This window comes from Chiloscyllium plagiosum, unplaced genomic scaffold (genome assembly GCF_037043375.1).
Source record: "Chiloscyllium plagiosum isolate Xiang-an unplaced genomic scaffold, Cpla_swu_hap1 HiC_scaffold_32, whole genome shotgun sequence".
NCBI lineage: Eukaryota > Metazoa > Chordata > Chondrichthyes > Orectolobiformes > Hemiscylliidae > Chiloscyllium > Chiloscyllium plagiosum.
In genome coordinates, this window is record NW_028270170.1 from 40,861,883 (window position 1) to 40,880,572 (window position 18,690).

General features: G+C 43.2%; 1 protein-coding gene across 2 annotated transcripts in view; it reads left to right on the forward strand.

Annotated features, from left to right (window-relative positions):
* Positions 1-18,690, forward strand: part of itgb3b (integrin beta 3b) — a 97,027-nt gene that overhangs the window by 67,236 nt on the left and 11,101 nt on the right. For both annotated transcript variants that reach the window (XM_043675308.2, XM_043675309.2), the window contains exons 11-12: positions 13,528-13,747; positions 18,313-18,413. In XM_043675308.2, coding sequence (XP_043531243.1) covers positions 13,528-13,747; positions 18,313-18,413 — 321 coding nt within the window. The remainder of the gene's footprint in view (positions 1-13,527; positions 13,748-18,312; positions 18,414-18,690) is intronic.

Consider the following 18,690-nt stretch of genomic DNA (forward strand, 5'->3'; position numbering starts at 1 on the left):
GATTCAGTTGAAAATATTCATTAGGGAATTAAACTGTTATCTGTAAAGGAAAAGTGTGCAGAAGTACTGGGTGAACACAGGAGACTGATAAAGAGAGAAATGTTTATTTAGAGATCCACTACTGACAGAATGAGCTCAATGGCCTCTTTCTAGACCCTAACAATGCTATAATTCTGTGAGCACTTAGTTGGTTGTAAAGTCTTTTGGAAGATCCAGTGGTCATGAAAAGGGCTTTATAAATGAATTCCATTTTTTGAGGAAGGGTCACTGCACCCAAAATATTAACTCTGATTTCTATCCACAGATGCTGCCAGACCTGCTAAGCTTTTCCAGCAATTTCAGTTTTTGTTTCCATTTTATTTATTTGGTCTGACATGTTTGATCACTAATTTTACACAGGTTTAACAGCTGTAGCCATCTTCAAATGAGACGATTGCAAATAGTTGAATTTTAGTTGAAACACCATTCATCCCCTGTGTTTATTTCATTCTGGTTTTATTCAGGCTTATCATAAGACAAGCTCAATGGCATGAATCAGGCAGGCCCCAGATATTTATAAAAGCTGGGGGAAGATGGAAATGCAGACAACCTGCTCGGTGTAACGACAGAGTTTCACTTGAATCTTTTTAATCTGCAGCCAGTCAGATTTTGAGGAAGACCTGAAGTGGAATTTAGGGAGAGAGCACACTGTCAATCATCAACTCACAAGCAGTGCCAGAAAGGTGCCTTTTTGAAAATGTATTTATTCATGGGATACGGGCATCGCTGCCTGGGCCAGCATTTATTGCTCATCCCTAATTCTTATTAAGAAGGCAGAGATGAGCTGCTTTCATGAACTGCTGCATTACATCAGAGAAAGAAAAAAACAACTGAGGAATCAAGAAAAAGCTTAAAGGTAGAGGTAGATCAAAGAGGACCAATAACTGAAAGCTCCTGTTGGCACAAAAGGTGGTGGAAATGCAGAACTCTCCTTCAAAAAGTGATGGTATAATTGGAACTTTGAAGACTGAGATTGATAGATCTCCGGTCGGGTAAGGGTGTTATCAAATAAAGGACAAAGGTAGCTGAGTAAAGCTGAGGTACCGATCGGCTATGATCTCATTGAATGTTTGAGCAGACGGCTGGCTCTGCTTTCTTTTTGTCTTCCACTTTGTCATGTTATCATTTCCTCATGATGTGATGCTTCATCTCATCACAATCTGTGTTCTTACATTGAGCAATAAACCAAAATGTTTGCCCAGAAGGTATTTTTCACACAAGCCACAACCTTTACATAACGTGACAGAGAAAATGTTGTCTGTCAAATTAACTAAGCCACCCATATTCAGGCCTACGTCCCTCTGCTCATCTCAACACCCTCTGTTCCTTGTGTTGCTTCCAATTAAACAACTTTTTCAGTACAATCAGCTCCCTAAGATCTTGATATTTGTTAAGAAAACAGTTTTTGTTGCTCCGGTCTAACATCATGACTAGCTGTTGTAGACTTTAACACATCTAAATTATAAATGCTTAGGAAATACCAGAACAGGAAATTACGTGCTCAAAATTCTGTATCTGCTAATTGCTTTCCATTCTTCACTCCTTCCTGGAGCTACCTAACTGACTAATCTTGTTGTCCCTCATGGACTTATCCCAAAGATTCTTTCTGAGCTGTTAAATATTACCAAGATCACAGGTTCAGTTCCTGTACTGGACACTATGGCTGTTGCCCTTGTCACAAGATAATGTCTTACCCCAACTTGCATTGTACAGAGAAAACTTGCAAGACTTTACATTATCAGGAAAAGATTGGCAGGTTAAAATTCTGCTCTTTTGTGAAAACAAGGCAGAGCGGTGACCTAATATCAAAAGCTTACATCATTTTAGAGTGCATCCAGAGCCAGTGTTTCATCTTGTGGGGAAAGTACAATTAGAGGATGTTAGCATGAGATAGTCCTCCAGAAGGGGCCTCACTCATTACAGAGAGATGATTAGAGGTGGATTTAATCAGAGGGTCACCACATCTCAGGCGAGGGGAAAGATTGAGAATGAGATTGAGAATGATCATGATAACCTCAGCTGGTGTGGGAATTGAATCCACACTGTTGGTCTCACTCTACATTACAAAGCCCCAGCAAACTCCAAAAGAATTGTGGATGCTGTGAATCACAAACAAAAACAGAAATTGCTGGAAAAGCTCAGCAGGCCTAGCAGCTTCTGTGAAGAGAAGTCAAAAAGTTTTGGGTCTGGTGACCCATCCTCAAGACCTGAAAAATTAACTTTGATTTCTCTTCACAGATGCTGCCAAATCTACTGAGATTTTCCAGCAATTTTGGTTTTTGTCTCCAACAAACTGATGAGGATATTCAAAAAAACTTCTTTGCCCAAGAGAACATCACAGTGCAAGCGGGGGAGGGGGGGGGGGGGGGGGGAATCACTGAAGGGAATAGTATAGATACATTCGAGGGGAATCTAGAAACTCTCTGAAGAAAGGAATGGAAGGTTACTATAGTAGATTTACATGAAGATAAATATGAAAAGGCTCAGGTGGAGTATAAACACCAGCATAGGTTAGTTGGACCGAATGGCCTCTTTCATTGCTGTATGTCTGTTGTAATATATTGACACCAAACTGCAATGGACTACTGTAGTCCCAATGCTAATATTTTGTGCAATCCTTTCCGGTCAACACCTCTTCCATTGCAATGTTGCAGCATCTCAGGTACAGTAAGTAGATGCTCAATGCATATGTAACCAGGCTTTGCTAAGTTAGCAATATTTCATCCGTGGGTGAATTACTTTTTGAGCCTGTCATTCTGATCAAGACTGAACATAGAATGACTCAAAAACATATGGTCTTTAAGAAAGATCTACCCTTGATTTGGAAATATTACAATTCCCATAGAAATATAACTTCAAAACAATTTCAGTGGTGTGTAGAAAGATACAGCATCAGATCGAGCTGTAAACACCTTTCTAATTGTCATTCCTACTGAGCTGGAACATTACATCTGGCCAGAGTATAATGAAACAAGTTACACACCTCACAATGGAATTATTGATATTGCCCCATTTGATACCACGAACAACACGAAAGCTTAACCTTCCATATCAAATGACGTTAGTTATGGACCACAAACAATTAGTGTTTCACAATCAGAGACAGAAATTACTGGAGAATCTCAGCAGGTCTGGCAACATCTGTGGAGACAGAAACAGATTTAACTTTTCGAGTCCAATGATCTTTCTTCAAAACCGCTGAGTTCCTCCAGCAATTTCTGTTTAGATTTCAAATTTCTGATATCCTGCAGTTAGCCATTTATTGTAGAGTTTCACAATATTCAGCAAACTACAGTGCCCCATCCTTAAAGACATAAGCAAATCATGTTGGTTTAACTTTTGAAGCTCATACTTTCAGGAAGCATCCAGTTTTTAGATGTCAGGTACACAGCCTCCATTTGTTCCTCTGACCCCATCAGAATGGAGGTACAACTTTGCCCCCAAAAACCCCAGTAACCATACCGGAACCCAGGTCAAACCAAAGAAATTCCTGGTAAAGATCCCATTCAGATCTTGACTGAGCTCCATGTTTCCCACATTCTGGGTTAGAGCCCTCATTCATTTTTGAGATGTTGTCATTTAACCCAACTATCTAAATTCAAAGAGAAAAGAAATTCTCAGGAGCAACTTTCCATTCAAAATACTCATCCAATGTCCACCTGTAAAATATTGTTAAAAGTTATTCTTATGTGGAATTTGAGCACTGATAACTAGACCAGCATTTATTGCCCATGCTCAATTGGGAATACAGTGGTGAGTTATTTTCTTGAACTACTGCAGTCCATCTATTGAAGAAAACCCAATATTGCAGGTTAGCCCAACAACAACTGATGACTCAGATCACTCTCTGTACCATTCTCCTTCAGAAAGAAGTGAGGATGGTCTCTTTAGGATCAATGTGATTCAAAGTTGAAACACCTGACTATTGAAGCTCAGAACCCAAGTTCACCATTTACAATCTGGTACTCAGAAATCCTATGCCAGGACTATACATATTCCTCATTTTGTGATTGACCCCTTAATTTGGTTCACGAAGAGATATATCATAGAACAGTACAACAGAGAGTCACACCCTGGCACAAAGGAAGATGGCTGTGGTTGCTGGAGGTCAGTTATCTCCACTCTGCAGGTGTTCCTCAGTGTCTTCAGCTGCTCCATTACTAGCCAGAAATGGGAATGTTCGTTGATGATTGCACAATGTTCAGCAATGTTTGTAACATCTCAGTTACTGAATTAGTCCATGTCCAAATGCAGCAAGATCTGTACAATATCCAGTTTTGGGCTGACAAGTGGCAAGTAACACTTGGTCTGCACAAGTGCCAGGCAAAACACATCTCCAACAAGAGACAGCACCTTCCAAACCCACAACCACTACATAAGGACAAGAAGGACGAGGATAGCAGATACATGCGAACACTATCACTTGCAGGTCCCTTTCCAAACCACATTTCATCCTGATTTCATTGTCGCTGGGTCAGAACCCTGGAGCTGTCTCCCTAACAACATTGTAAGTCTGTCTACAACAAATAGACTGTAGTGATTTTGGGAGGCAGCCAACCATCACAACAAACGCCAAGCCACATTTCCCACATCTGGGGAGTATGTTTCAAAAAAACCATTCAGATTGGTACCAGCTCTTCCAAAGAGCAAGCACTTAGTCCTACTCTCCTTCAAGTGTAAATCCAATTCCCTCTTGAAGGTCATGATTGAATCTGTTTCCAACATGCTATCAGGTTCCAAATTGACACCTTTTCTTTTCCTCATGTCTTCTTGGTCCTTTCATCTATTACCTTTAATCTATGATCTCTGGTTACTGACCTGTCAGCCAATTCCTCTTTATTTAGTCTATCCAAAGCCTACGAGATTTTAAACACCACCGGCCCAATCAAATCTTCCCTTAAATGCTGCTGCTTACAAGAGAACAATCAAACTTCCTCTACTCTTTCCACATAGTTATAGCCTCTCACCCCTGACATCACTCTAGTAAATCTCAACTGGATGTTCCTCTTAAACAATTGGACCAAGAAAACAGCAGGTGATATTACCATGATCTAAGTGACCCAGAATGTTTTGGAGAAGCTCAGCAAATTTGACAGAATCTGGTATGACTTTTCTTCAAACTCGAAGGGTTAACTCTATTTCTCTCTCCACAGATCCTGCCAGACCTAGCTGAAATTCCCCAGCATTTTCTGGGTTTATTCCTGCTCTCCAGCATCCATCATACTTTGCTTTTATTTTGTTAGAACCACATTTGAAGTCAGGGATCCTAAGCCTTTCAAAAATGAAGTGTGCCCCTTTGAGGAGAGATTATGTGCTTCATTTTTTTTCTTTATTCTTCCACGGGATGTTGGCATTGCTGGCTCAGCCAACATGTGGTTACCCATCCATAGTTGCCCTTGAGATTGTGGTGGTGAGTTACTTTATGAACCACTGCAGTCCAATGGACCAGACTAAAGTTCCAGGATTTTGACATCTGTACATAGCAAAAATATGTGCATGAGACAAACCTGTATGTCCAAGTACAGCCTGATATGTTGATAGATGCTGTACTGATCAAAAGATTTGTATAGTCATTGTAACATCCTCATTCATAAAATTAGGTCTCCAGCCTTCTCCACAATATGTCATATGGGAGGAGAGTAACTTTAATGGAGCAGGCATTCGGACTGGCCTGAGAATTAATTCATCTACAGTTGGCACAGACTCTGCAAAGTCTACCCATTGATGTTCTGTTTATCCAGTACCAAATATCTGGCATCAAAATGAATTAGAAAAATGAGAATTTCCCTGAAGTGAACCATCCCTATCATGCCACAACCCCAGTATATCTATTGGCTGGAGGCAATTCCAGCCTAAAATTCTTGGAAGATGAATCAACATTTAACACATTGTGACTTACAAAATAAAATTTAGCCAGTGCTATTTTTAGAGTTCTTTTTTTAAACTCTGTGGGTTGTGTGCTTTTTCTCCTCTGTTTAGTCATTCCACCCTATCAGGATTGAGGAACACACATATTTGTGAGAACAGAGTGAAGCAGAATATCAACCCATTTGGTATAAAGGGAAGTTGAATAACAGATGGTGATGCTCGATCAAAAATGGAAGAGAAATATTCTTGAGAAGCATAAACATCCGCACAGAGCAATTGGTGTGAGCCTGTTTGCACTGTAAATTCTACATAAAAAACAAATTGAGCTCCAATTCTGGAGAAGAAGTGAAGATTCTCAAACATTTATGGCAGTAAAACACTCAGGCAGGGCCAAAGGCCACGACAAACCATCTCTTAGTCTGCTAACATGAGCTACCACTAAAATAACTCATTAGTATTAATGGGTACCTCTGTCTCTCTATTTGTTTATGAGATGTGAATGTCACTGTCAAGGTTAGCATTTGGTCACTGACCAGTAATCGCCCTTGAACTGAGTGCTTGCCTTAACCATTTCAGAGAGCAGTTCAGTGTCCGGAGCAGGCTGTTGATCACATGGACAGAATCCTCCTGGTCCTCACCTTCCACCCCATCAACCTTCGTATACGTCATCCTCTGCCATTTCCACCACCTACAAACGGATCCTACCACCATAGATACATTTCTCTCCCCACCCCAATCTGCGTTCCGTAAAGACCATTCCTTCCGCGACTCCTTTGTCAGGTCCACGCCCGCTCCCGCCCCTCCCCCCACTCCCCCACCAACCCACCCTCCCTTCCCAGCACCTTCCCCTACCATCACAGGAATTACAAGACCTGCGCCCACACCTCTCCCCTCACCTCCATCCAAGGTCCCAAAGGAGCCGTCCACATTCACCAGAGTTTTACCTGCACTTCCACGCATGTTATTTACTGTATCCATTGCTCCTGATGTGGTCTCCTGTACATTGGGAAGACAGGACGCCTACTCGCAGAGAGCTTCAGAGAACATCTCTGAACACCCACACCAACCAACCCCACCACCCTGTTGCTGAACACTTCAACTCTCCCTTCCACTTCACCAAGGTCATGCTGGGCTTCCTCCATCACCAAACCCTAACCACCCGATGTCTGGAGGAAGAACACCTCATCTTCCACCTTGGGACCCTCCAACCAATCAATGTCGATTTCACCAGTTTCCTCATTCCCTTCCCCCCACCTTATCCCAGATCCAACCTTCCAACTTGGAACCATCCTCATAATCTGTCCTACCTGTCCATCCTCCTTCCCACCTATCCGCTTCACCCTCTGCTCTGACCTATCACCATTAACCCCACCTTCATCCACCTATCGCACTCTCAGCTACCTTTCCCCCAGCCCTACCCCCCACCTCCCATTTATCTCCCCTCTCCCTTGATTCACAAGCCTCATTCCTGATGAAAGGCTTTTGCCCAAAACATCAATTCTTCTGCTCTTCGGATGCTGCCTGACCTGCTGTGCTTTTCCAGCACCACACTCTCAACTGCAGATCACATGGTCAACTTCAATATTACAACAAGAGTAAGAAAAGTCAACCTCATTGTGGTTCTTGAGCCACGTGTAGGCTAGACCAGGCAAATAATAGCACAAGCACCACAATGGTGCTTATGTTGTTTATTGTCAAAGTGGGAGATAGAAAAAAGTTTTTAAAAATTAAAATAAGTGCAGATTTGGCAGGTGGGCTTGTGTAATCAAATCCCTATAGTGTGGAACAGGCCCTTCAGCCCAACAAGTCCACACCGACCGTCTGAAGAGTATCCCTCCTAAATCCATTCCCCTACTCAATTCCTCTAACTAATACATCCCTGAATACTATGGGAAATTTAGCAAGGCCAATTCACCTAAACTGCACATCTTTGGATTGTGGGAGGAAACCCATGCAGACACTGGGAGAATGTACAAACGCCTCACAGATAGAGGCTGGAATTGAACCTGGGTCCATGGCACTGCAAGGCAGCAGTGCCAACCACTGAGCTACCATGTCACTAGGAATCCAGATTTCAGTACCTGTATAAGTGCCATATCCTACAAGCTGGGCTTGTATCTTCTGAAGTTTGGAAAAGGAAAAGTGACATGATTGAAATATAAAAAGTCCTGAGTGATTTTGGCAGGATAGAGGTGGAGAGGATGATTCCTCTTGAAGGAGTATGGGATTACACTTTCAAAATACAAGTTTGCCAATTTTAAGACAAAGGTGAAGAGAATTTTCTTTATTAGAGAGTACTGTGTCTTTGGAATGGTCTTAAAAGAGATAGAGTTAGATAGCACAGTAATGAATGTGGTTGTGCAGTGATCAAATCGTTAAGATTTTTTTCAACGACAGAAAAGACTTGAGGGGCTGAGTGGCCTTCTCTTTATCTCCTGTTCTATTTCTTAATGCCATCATAGCAAGAGATAAGGCTATTCTGCCCCTTGGGCCTGTTCCACTATTCAGCCAGACTGTAACTGATCTGTACCTCAACCCTCCTTTGTTCTTAATACCAATCGCTTAAAGAAATCTGTCTATCTCTATTTTAATAGTTCAATTAACCCCACCGTGTCTACAACCTTCTTTGGCAGAGGAGTTCCAAATTTTCAAAACCCTTTGTGTGAAAAGGTGTGTCCTCTTTTCCCTCCTGAGTAAATTGGCTATAATTTTAAGATAGTAGCCCCTCGTACTGCACTCTGCCACAAGAGTTACTCAATTTTTAAAAAATTATTTTAAATGCTAAAATTAAGATATTGATTCTCAAACATTTTTGCCCGTAAAACAGGGCAAAAGGCCAATTCAGACCATCTCTTGGCCCACTCACATGAGCTGCCACAAAATAACTCATTAGTATTAATGGGTACCAGCTTGAGCCAAAGGGCCTGCCTCCGTGCTGTAGGAGTCTATGACTCTATTGTACCTCTCTTTCTCTTTATTTTTTTCATGAGATATTGGCCTCACTGTTGAGGTCAGCATTTGTCAGCAACCTGTAATAGCCCTTGAACTAAGTTTGCCTTAGTCATTTCAGAGAGCAGTACAGTGTCCATGGCAGAATGCCGACCATATGGTCAACTTCAACACTTCAACACAACTAGGAAGAGCCAACCACGTTGTGGCTCTTGAGTCACATTTAAGGTATACCAAGACAAACAAAAAACAAAAAATAACTGGAGAAACTCAGTAGGTCTGGCAGTATCTATGGAGAGAGAAATAGAGTTAACATTTTGAGTCTAATATGACTCTCTTCAGAACTTCTGAGGATAGCAGCAATGTCCATCACTAAAGGACATTAGCAAACAAAATGGGTTTTTACAACAGTTGACAATAATTGTCACCATAACTGAGCCTAACTTTTAAGTCAAGATGACTGACTTCAATTTACCAGCTGCTACATGGGATTTGGATTCACTTCCCCCAGAACATTAACCTGGGCCGCTGGAGTATTAATATTGAGAGTGTGGTGCTGGAAAAGCACAGCAGGTCAGGCAGCATCCGAGGAGCAGGAGAATTGACATTTTGGGCAAGAGCCCTTCATCAGGAAAACTCCCAGCATCAGGAAAACCTCAGCATTCTCCCCTCATGCATCTGCAGTCCTCACTTTCTCCTCTGGATTATTAATTCCAGTTCTTTCTTGACCGAATTTATGGAAACTGTAAATACTACACTGATTTTTCAGCACTAAATGCTAACAATTTATAAAATTTGCTACAAAATGTAAGTAAATTATTAACCAATACTGGACATGCAAATATATAAAAATTATATCAAATAATAATACTGCAAGAGAATACATTTATTTCAATTTTTAGAAATGTTATAAATTCACCACAATAATTTTCTCAGAACTATTTACCTTACATTGATATTAATCAAACAAAATCAACAGAAACATCAATCTAATTCAGAAATGACATCATTATTTTATGCACTAATGATGTCTCGTGATGCTTGCAGAGCACTGTCTAGATCTGTCTAGCTTGTCGTCATGAGAGTTATGGAAATAAAAGTTCCAGCTTGTTCTCTCACAGCCTAAATTTCAAAACTTAGGGGATTTGAAGACACCCAGGTCCAGTCCTGTCCTGTACCTATCCAGAGTCCATTGGCTTGCATTCCCAAACAGTACTAAAGGGCCATTTTAATTAGTAAAGAGACCCAAAGTATATGGCAAGACATTTCAAGCCCATTATCTGATGGTGCCCATCCAATTAATAAGTGCCTGTGACAATTAGAAATTCACTCCAAAAAACCTGAAACAGAATATTCTGAACAATAATAGCTGTTTTTCAGACAAGAATCTGGAGAGGAATGAAAAGCAGGTGGGCAAATGAGGGGCAAGGAAGAAAAAGGCTTGGGAAAAAGAGGGGAGGAGTTGAGAAGCCAGTCAATGTTTTGGGTAGAGATTGCAATCAGAACTGGATAGGAAAGGTAAGTTTTATGGAAACTGAACAGAATAAAAGGACAAGAAAAGCAAAGGTTGCAGGCCAGAAAAGCCAACTAATATTGAATTTCCTGTTTTTGTTTGGTTAACCCAGTTGCCTAACTCGTTGAAACCATCTTTTTGTTTACTCAATAGGTTATGATTCACCCACTACTGAGTGTACACTTCCTTTTCATGGAGACACAGCCCATTTCCCCAAACCCAGAGAACATACCCACAGTCTGACAACTGTTAAGAGTTAGCAACACCCAAGTTAAATAAGTTGCAAATCATACTACATTCTTAGATTAGGAAGGAGGGTGGGTTGACAGCTCACAGGGTTGTCCACAGGTCATGCATAGTCAACATAGTCCCAGGAGACCATACAGCTGCTCTCTCATTAGAGAGAAATAACTGATGGGGGTTTAAATTGAGATCACCATGCCTCAGATTAGGGGAGAGATTGAGAAGGAGAGTCATACAGCACGGTCCTTCATGTTAACCTTAGTCAGTATAAAAATTGAACCTGCACACTTGGTATTACTTACATTTCACACCAGCTAAATGAGCTAACCGACCCCCATATGCAACCCTGCATAGCTATATACAAGCAAGTGAACAATAAGAGAAATAAGACACCTTTTAACTATGTATATTAGAACAGAATATTAGTTTAAATGGGATATTGAAGAATGGCTATGAATGGCCTCTCTATTATTCAGGCGAAAATGAGGACTGCAGGTGCTGGAGATTAGAGTCGAGAGTGTGGTGTTGGGAAAGCACAGCTGGTCAGGCAGCATCTGAGGAGCAGGAAAATCGACGTTTCGGGCAAAAGCCCTTCATGAGAAACATTGATTTTCCTGCTCCTCGGATGCTGCCTGACTTACTATCTATCTTTTACTCTTTTCCTTTAAGTAAATTTATTCTGGAAAGTAAAGTTTAACAATACTGAATATGAACAATTTGTAAGGTGGTCCTGTCGTGACTGTGTTTGTGGCTTTGGTCTGCTGGTTCTAAACATTCCTCCCTCATGATTAGGTCTGTTGTAGACTCATTGATAGAGATTGATGACTGCGATTGATCCGTAACCCTGTAATGTTTGTTCCATATGGTCCCATGAGAGAAGTAGGTATTGGTCATTTCTAATCTAGCAATTCCCTGTTCTCTTTCCTTCATTCACTCTCGTTTTTCATATTCCAGAATTCTTTTGACCTTGTTTTCTCGCATGTTCCCATTCTGCCTGCTGTCTCTTTCTTTCTCTCTCTTCCTTTTCGTCCTTGATTATTTCCTCCATCTTGTTCTTTCTCTTCCAACTAATGCACTGTTCTATGCCACTTCCCATACTCTGTTTCCTCCTATATTTGGTGTTTTTTCTCCAGCATGTCCTTTATATTATTGAAAGAGGATAGGGTGTAGTGTGGTGGCCCATGGGGTGTGGAAGATGAGTGCCAGATTAGCATTGTTTGTGGGCAATTAGAGCAAAGGAATGTCAAAAATAGAAGCAGGAGTGTATAATTTGGTCCTGCTCCACTTCTCTGTACAAACATGGCTGACCTTGAGCTTCAAATCCACATGTGTGTCCATTCCTACATCTCTCAATTCCCTATGAAATCAAAAATCTGGTCTATACCAGCTTTAAATATATTTAACAAAGGAGAACCACAATCCTTTAGGGGTACAGAATTCCAAATTGTCACAATCCTTAGAGTGAAGTAATTTCTCCACATTTCAGTCCTAACTGATCAGATGCTTATACTGGGACTATGCCTCCAAGTTCCGGTATTCCCCAGCCAGAGAGAGCATTTTCAAGGCCCATCTCGATCTTCAATAAGATCACCTCCCATTCTTCTAAACTCCAGATATAGGTCCAATTTCTTCAGCCTCTCATCATTGGAAAATGTCTCAGGCCAGGCACCAGTCTGTACTGCTTCCAACTGAATGCATTCATTCTTCCTTAAATACAGAACAAAGACCACACAAAACTGCATACAGTATTCCAGGTGTGGTCTCACCAAACCTCAGCTTAATTGTAACAAGACTGCTTTGCTCTTGTGCTATTATCGCATTGCATTGGGGAGGTGATGGCCGAGTGGTATTGTCGCTGGATTGTTAATTCAGAGAACCAGGTAATATTCTGGGATCTGAGTTTGAATCCCATCACAGCAGATGGTGGAATTTGAATTCAATAAAAATCTGGCATCAGGAGTCTAATGATGGTTCACTAATGCCCCTTAGGGATGGAAACTCGAATCCTTTCCTAGTCTGCCCTATGTGTGACTCCAGACCCACAGTAATGTGGTTGATTCCTAATTGCCCTCTGGGCAATTAGGGATGGGCAATGAATGCTGACCTAGCCAGTGATGCCCTCAACCTGAATAGAAAAAAAGATAAAGGCCAATAGGAATTGCTTGCTGCACCTGTATGGCACGCTGTGTGTTCCTTGATTGTAAGAATATTCATCAAACTCAACATTTAGAAGTTGTTGACATGAATTATGAGTAGCTGAGGCCTCAACACCGATCCTTTCAGCAGTTGGCAAGTCACAGCCTGAGATTGAGATTGGCTCAATTTATCCGCACACTCTTTCAATAATATAAAGGATGTGGGAGAAAAACCACCAAGCGTACATGGAAACAGAATATGGGAAGTGGTCTACAACAATCCATTTGTTGAAAGAGAAAGTACAAGATGGAGGGAGTGATCAAGAACAAAAAGGACGAGGGAGAAAGAAAAAGACTCCAGGGAGAATAGGAGAATGTGAGAGAAAACAAAAGATCAAAAGAATTAAGGAAATTGAAAAAAGAGAATATAACAAGACTGCAGGAGAGGATGAGAAAATCAAAGAAAGAGAAAAGGGATTTGCTAGATGGGAAATACCCCACTTCTCTCATTTTCTTTCATCCTGGTACCCACATGGGACAAACGTAACTGAGTTAGTGAACGATCGCAATCATCAATCTCTCTCAATGATTCTACAACGTTGTGCTTCCAATGTGTTAAGCGATCCTCTATCGATGCATACATATTTTGAAAAATCCATGAGCCCTTTCCCCGTGCATGAACCTTTTGTGTGCCACCATATTACATGCGTTTTGAAAGTCTATGTTACTTCTACAATGTCTGTGGCTCTGACCCTCACTGTCATTCTTCATTCACCACAGGGAACGGCAGGTGTGAGTGCGGAGAGTGCAAGTGTTTCCCAGATTGGACCGACAGATACTGCAACTGCACCATCAAGACTGACAACTGTGTGCCCGCTTTCGGGCTGATCTGCAATGGGCGAGGTCACTGCGAATGTGGGAAGTGTGTTTGCACTGGTGGAGCATTCGGAGACCAATGTGAGAAATGTCCCACCTGCCCAGATGCCTGCTCCTTCAAAAGGTGAGTCCAGATTTCCCCATCACTCCCACAGCTCATCAAGCAGCTTGGACGAAAGGCAGTGAAATTGGTGCAGTTTCTCCATATTCCACTGCATTCCACTTTCCAATTACAGGCTTGACTGCCATTCACACTCTGAGTTCATCCTGAAGGGGAGAATGGGGAATTTGCCCATCTTGGTTGGGGTGATTAGAAGGAAGGACGATATTTGATCCAGAGGCTTCTATTCGCTGTGGCTAAGTGGTAACACTCATCTGTGAGCCCACAAGTTTAAATCTCATTACAGAAACCTGAACTCAACATCTCAGCTAAACTTCCTGCACAACACCGAGAGAGTGCTACATTTGTCAGGGGAGGTTGTCTCCAAATTGAAACTGTATTTGCCCTCTTTGGTGTTTGTCAAAGATTTCATGCCACTAGTTTGAAGAAGAATAAGGGGAATAGGATGCCCTGAGCCCATATTTATGTTTCGTCAACAACACTAAAATAAATGATGTAATTATTATATTGAATCAAATTGGCTAATGTTGAGGGCATCTGAGAGACCACATCTAAAGTATTGTGTATAATATTGGTCTCCTTATTTAAGGAAGAGTGTAAATATGTTAGAAACAGTTTATCAGACTAATACCTGGAATCGATGAGCTGTCTAATGTGGAAAAATTGGATAGGCTAGGCTCACACTTAATGGGGTGAAGAAGAGTAAGAGCCCTGCCGAGTTTTCACCATCCCTCCAGACCTCCCCCTCACTGAGGACGAACGATCAGTCCTCAGCAAAGGACTCACCTTCATCCCCGCATCAATGAATTTAATACACGCCGTGACATCGAACAATTCTTCCGACGCCTCCGCCTCCGAGCTTACTTTCACAATCAGGATTCCCGCCCACCTTCTGAGGATCCCTTCACCCACCTCCAACACACTGCATCCACCTGGACACCCCGCACTGGCCTATTACCTGCCCTCGACCTCTTCATTTCCAACTGCCGCCGGGACATTAACCACCGCAACCTGTCAACCCCCCTCCCCCACTCCAACCTCTCACCCTCACAACGCGCAGCCCTCCAATCCCTCTGCTCCAATCCCAACCTCACCATCAAGCCAGCAGATAAAGAGGGCGCAGTGGTAGTCTGGCGCACTGACCTCTACGCCGCTGAAGTCAAACGCCAACTCGAGGTCACCTCTTCCTACCGCCCCCTCGACAATGACCCCACCCCCCATCACCAAACCATCATCTCCCAGACCATACAGAACCTCATCACCTCAGGAGGTCTCCCACCCACAGCTTCCAACCTCATAGTCCGGGAACCCCGCACAGCCCGGTTCTACCTCCTTCCCAAGAACCACAAGCCTGACCACCCTGGCCGACCCATTGTCTCAGCATGTTCCTGCCCCACTGAACTCATTTCTACCTATCACGACACTGTCCTATCCCCCCTAGTCCAGGAAGTCCCCACATACGTTCGAGACACCACCGACGCCCTCCACCTCCTCCAAGACTTTGGTTTCCCCGGCCCCCAACGCCTCATCTTCACCATGGATATCCAATCCCTCTACACCTCCATCCGCCATGACCAGGGCCTCCAAGCCCTCCATTTTTTCCTCTCCCGACGTCCCCAACAGTACCCTTCCACCGACACTCTCATTCGTTTGGCCGAACTGGTCCTCACCCTTAACAATTTCTCCTTCAAATCCACCCACTTCCTTCAGACCAAAGGGGTAGCCATGGGCACACGTATGGGCCCCAGCTATGCCTAGCTCTTTGTTGGCTACGTAGAACAGTCGATCTTCCATAATTACACCGGCACCACTCCCCACCTCTTCCTCCGCTACATTGATGACTGCATTGGTGCCACCTTGTGCTCCCTCGAGGAGGTTGAGCAATTCATCAACTTCACCAATACATTCCACCCTGACCTTAAATTTGCCTGGACCATCTCTGACACCTCCCCCCCCCTTCCTGGACCTCTCCATCTCCATTAGTGATGACTGACTTGGCACTGACATTTTTTACAAACCCACCGACTCCCACAGCTACCTGGATTACACCTCTTCCCATCCTACCTCTTGCAAAAATGCCATCCCGTATTCCCAATTCCTCCGCCTCTGCCATATCAGCTCCCAGGAGGACCAGTTCCACCACAGAACACACCAGATGGCCTCCTTCTTTAGAGACCGCAATTTCCCTTCCCACGTGGTTAAAGATGCCCTCCAATGCATCTCGTCCACATCCTGCACCTCCGCCCTCAGACCCCACCCCTCCAACCGTAACAAGGACAGAATGCCCCTGGTGCTCACCTTCCACTCTACCAACCTTCGCATAAACCAAATCATCTGCCAATATTTCCGCCACCTCCAAAAAGACCCCACCACCAGGGATATATTTCCCTCCCCACCACTTTCCGCCTTCCACGAAGACCTTCCCTCCGTGACTACCTGGTCAGGTCCATGCCCCCCTCCAACCCACCCTCCCATCCTGGAACCTTCCCCTGCCACCGCAGGAATTGCAAACCCTGCGCCCACACCTCCTCCCTCACCTCCATCCAAGGCCCTAAAGGAGCCTTCCACATCCATCAAAGTTTTATCTGCACATCCACTAATGTCATTTATTGTATCCGTTGCTCCCGATGCGGTCTCCTCTACATTGGGGAGATTGGACGCCTCCTAGCAGAGCGCTTTAGGGAACATCTCCGGGACACCCGCATCAATCAACCTACTGCCCTGTGGCCCAACATTTTAACTCCCCCTCCCACTCTGCCGAGGACATGGAGGTCCTGGGCCTCCTTCACCGCCGCTCCCTCACCACCAGACGCTTGGAGGAAGAATGCCTCATCTTCCGCCTCGGAACACTTCAACCCCAGGGCATCAATATGGACTTCAACAGTTTCCTTATTTCCCCTTCCCCCACCTCACCCTAGTTCCAAACTTCCAGCTCAGCACTGTCCCCATGACTTGATCTACCTGCCTAACTTCTTTTCCACCTATCCACTCCAGCCTCCTCCCTGACCTATCACCTTCATCCCCTCCCCCACTCACCTATTGTACTCTATGCTACTTTCTCCCCACCCCCACCCTCCTCTAGCTTATCTCTCCACCCTTCAGGCTCTCTGCCTTTATTCCTGATGAAGGGCTTTTGTCCGAAACGTCGATTTTACTGCTCCTCGGATGCTGCCTGAACTGCTGTGCTCTTCCAGCACCACTAATCCAGAATGAAGAAGAGTAAGAGGTCACTTGTTTAAAATGTACAATATTCGGAGGAGTCTTGATCATGTGGATGTGGAGAGTATGTTCTGTTGCACAGGGAAATCTACAACAGAGTCACAGTTTCAAAATAAGTGACTGTCTATTTAAAGCAGTCAGAGAGTCATAGAGCTGTACAGCATGGAAACAGATCCTTCGGTCCAACCCGTCCATGGTGACCAGATATCCCAACCCAATCTAGTCCCACCTACCAGCACCCGACCCATATCCCTCCAAACCCTTCCTATTCATATACCCATCTAAATGCCTCTTAAATGTTGAAATAGTACCAGCTTCTACCACTTAATTTCACCCAAATACGTTCCTCCAAGATTAGTTGTGAATTTCACTGTTTGTTAATTTTCCCAGATGCACTCTGATATTCAGCGATACATGAATTCAAAACAGCAAAGGTAGTAACTGTGCAGATTCTCTCTCTTTCTCTCTCCTGCACTGTCCTCACCATGTGCTTCCTTTGTCTGTTCTTCTCCCTTTTAAAACTACTGTTGTTTTGACTTTTTTTTCCAAAGTTCCAAAACAATGCAACAACATATAAAACAGTAATTGCTGCTCCTGGAATTTGAGGAAATCACCTCCAGCACCTAAAATACCTCAAAAAAGGAGCAGCTGTTACAGCCAGAAATTTTTCCCATCCTCCATCTTGGATTACCTCCTCCATCTTGGATTACCGACCTTTGGAAATCTCTTCCTTCAGAGTACTTAAATATTTTAAGGCAGTGGTTGATAGATTCTTGATGAGCGAGAAGGTGAAAGGTTATTGGGAGGCTAGATGGAAAGGTAATATGGAGATTATAAAAAGATCAGCTAAGACCTCATGAATTGGGATGGCAGACTCTGAGGCCTTTTCCTGCTACACCTTCTTTGCATGCTCTTATGATCTCTTTACTGTTTGAGGGAATTTACTATAAGCACGCTAGCTGCCTTATTTCTTATATTACAACAATTTGGACATTTCAGGAGTACTTAGTTGCTTTGGAATGCCCTAAAATTGCAATAGCACTTCAGAAATGCAAATCTTCCTTTGAAGGAAGATTGAACAAAAAAAAAACTAAAGAACCAGAAAAACTAACTGAGAAGCTCAATTGAAGAGAAAACAAATTTCAAAGTGAACACTGATGGGTCAAAACAGGAATAGGTTTGCTTGCAATGTCCTTTAACCTGTTGATTCTCAGATGTCAAATCTTATGAATGCCATCATTAGTGAGGACCAGGAGAAGAAAAATTTGAGATTAATTTGCTTCAAAACCAAATAAAGTTTCATAGAAGTCTTAATTTTGTTTGCACCTCGTTCCTTCCTTCTTTTGCAGGAGCTGTGTCGAGTGTAAAGTGTTTGAGACTGGGAAATTGATGGAGAACGGCACGTGTGACAAGGTATGCAGGGATGAGATCCGAAGAGTGAGGACGTTGGGTAAGTTTCCAAAGTGACCTGTCAGGTTAGATGACTAGCATTCCTGCCTACACACTCAGACTAGAGCACTGGTGGAACAGCATCACCCAATAAACCTTTCCTAAAGGCATAATGTCACCCAGTAAACCCTTACCCGATCACAGTGTCCTCCAGTAAACCCTCCCCCAGTCACAGTGTCCTCCAGTAACCCTTCCCAGTCACAGTCTCCTCCAATAAATTCCAATAAATTCCTGACGAAAGGCTCCGGCCCTAAATGTCGATTTTCCTGCTTCTCGGA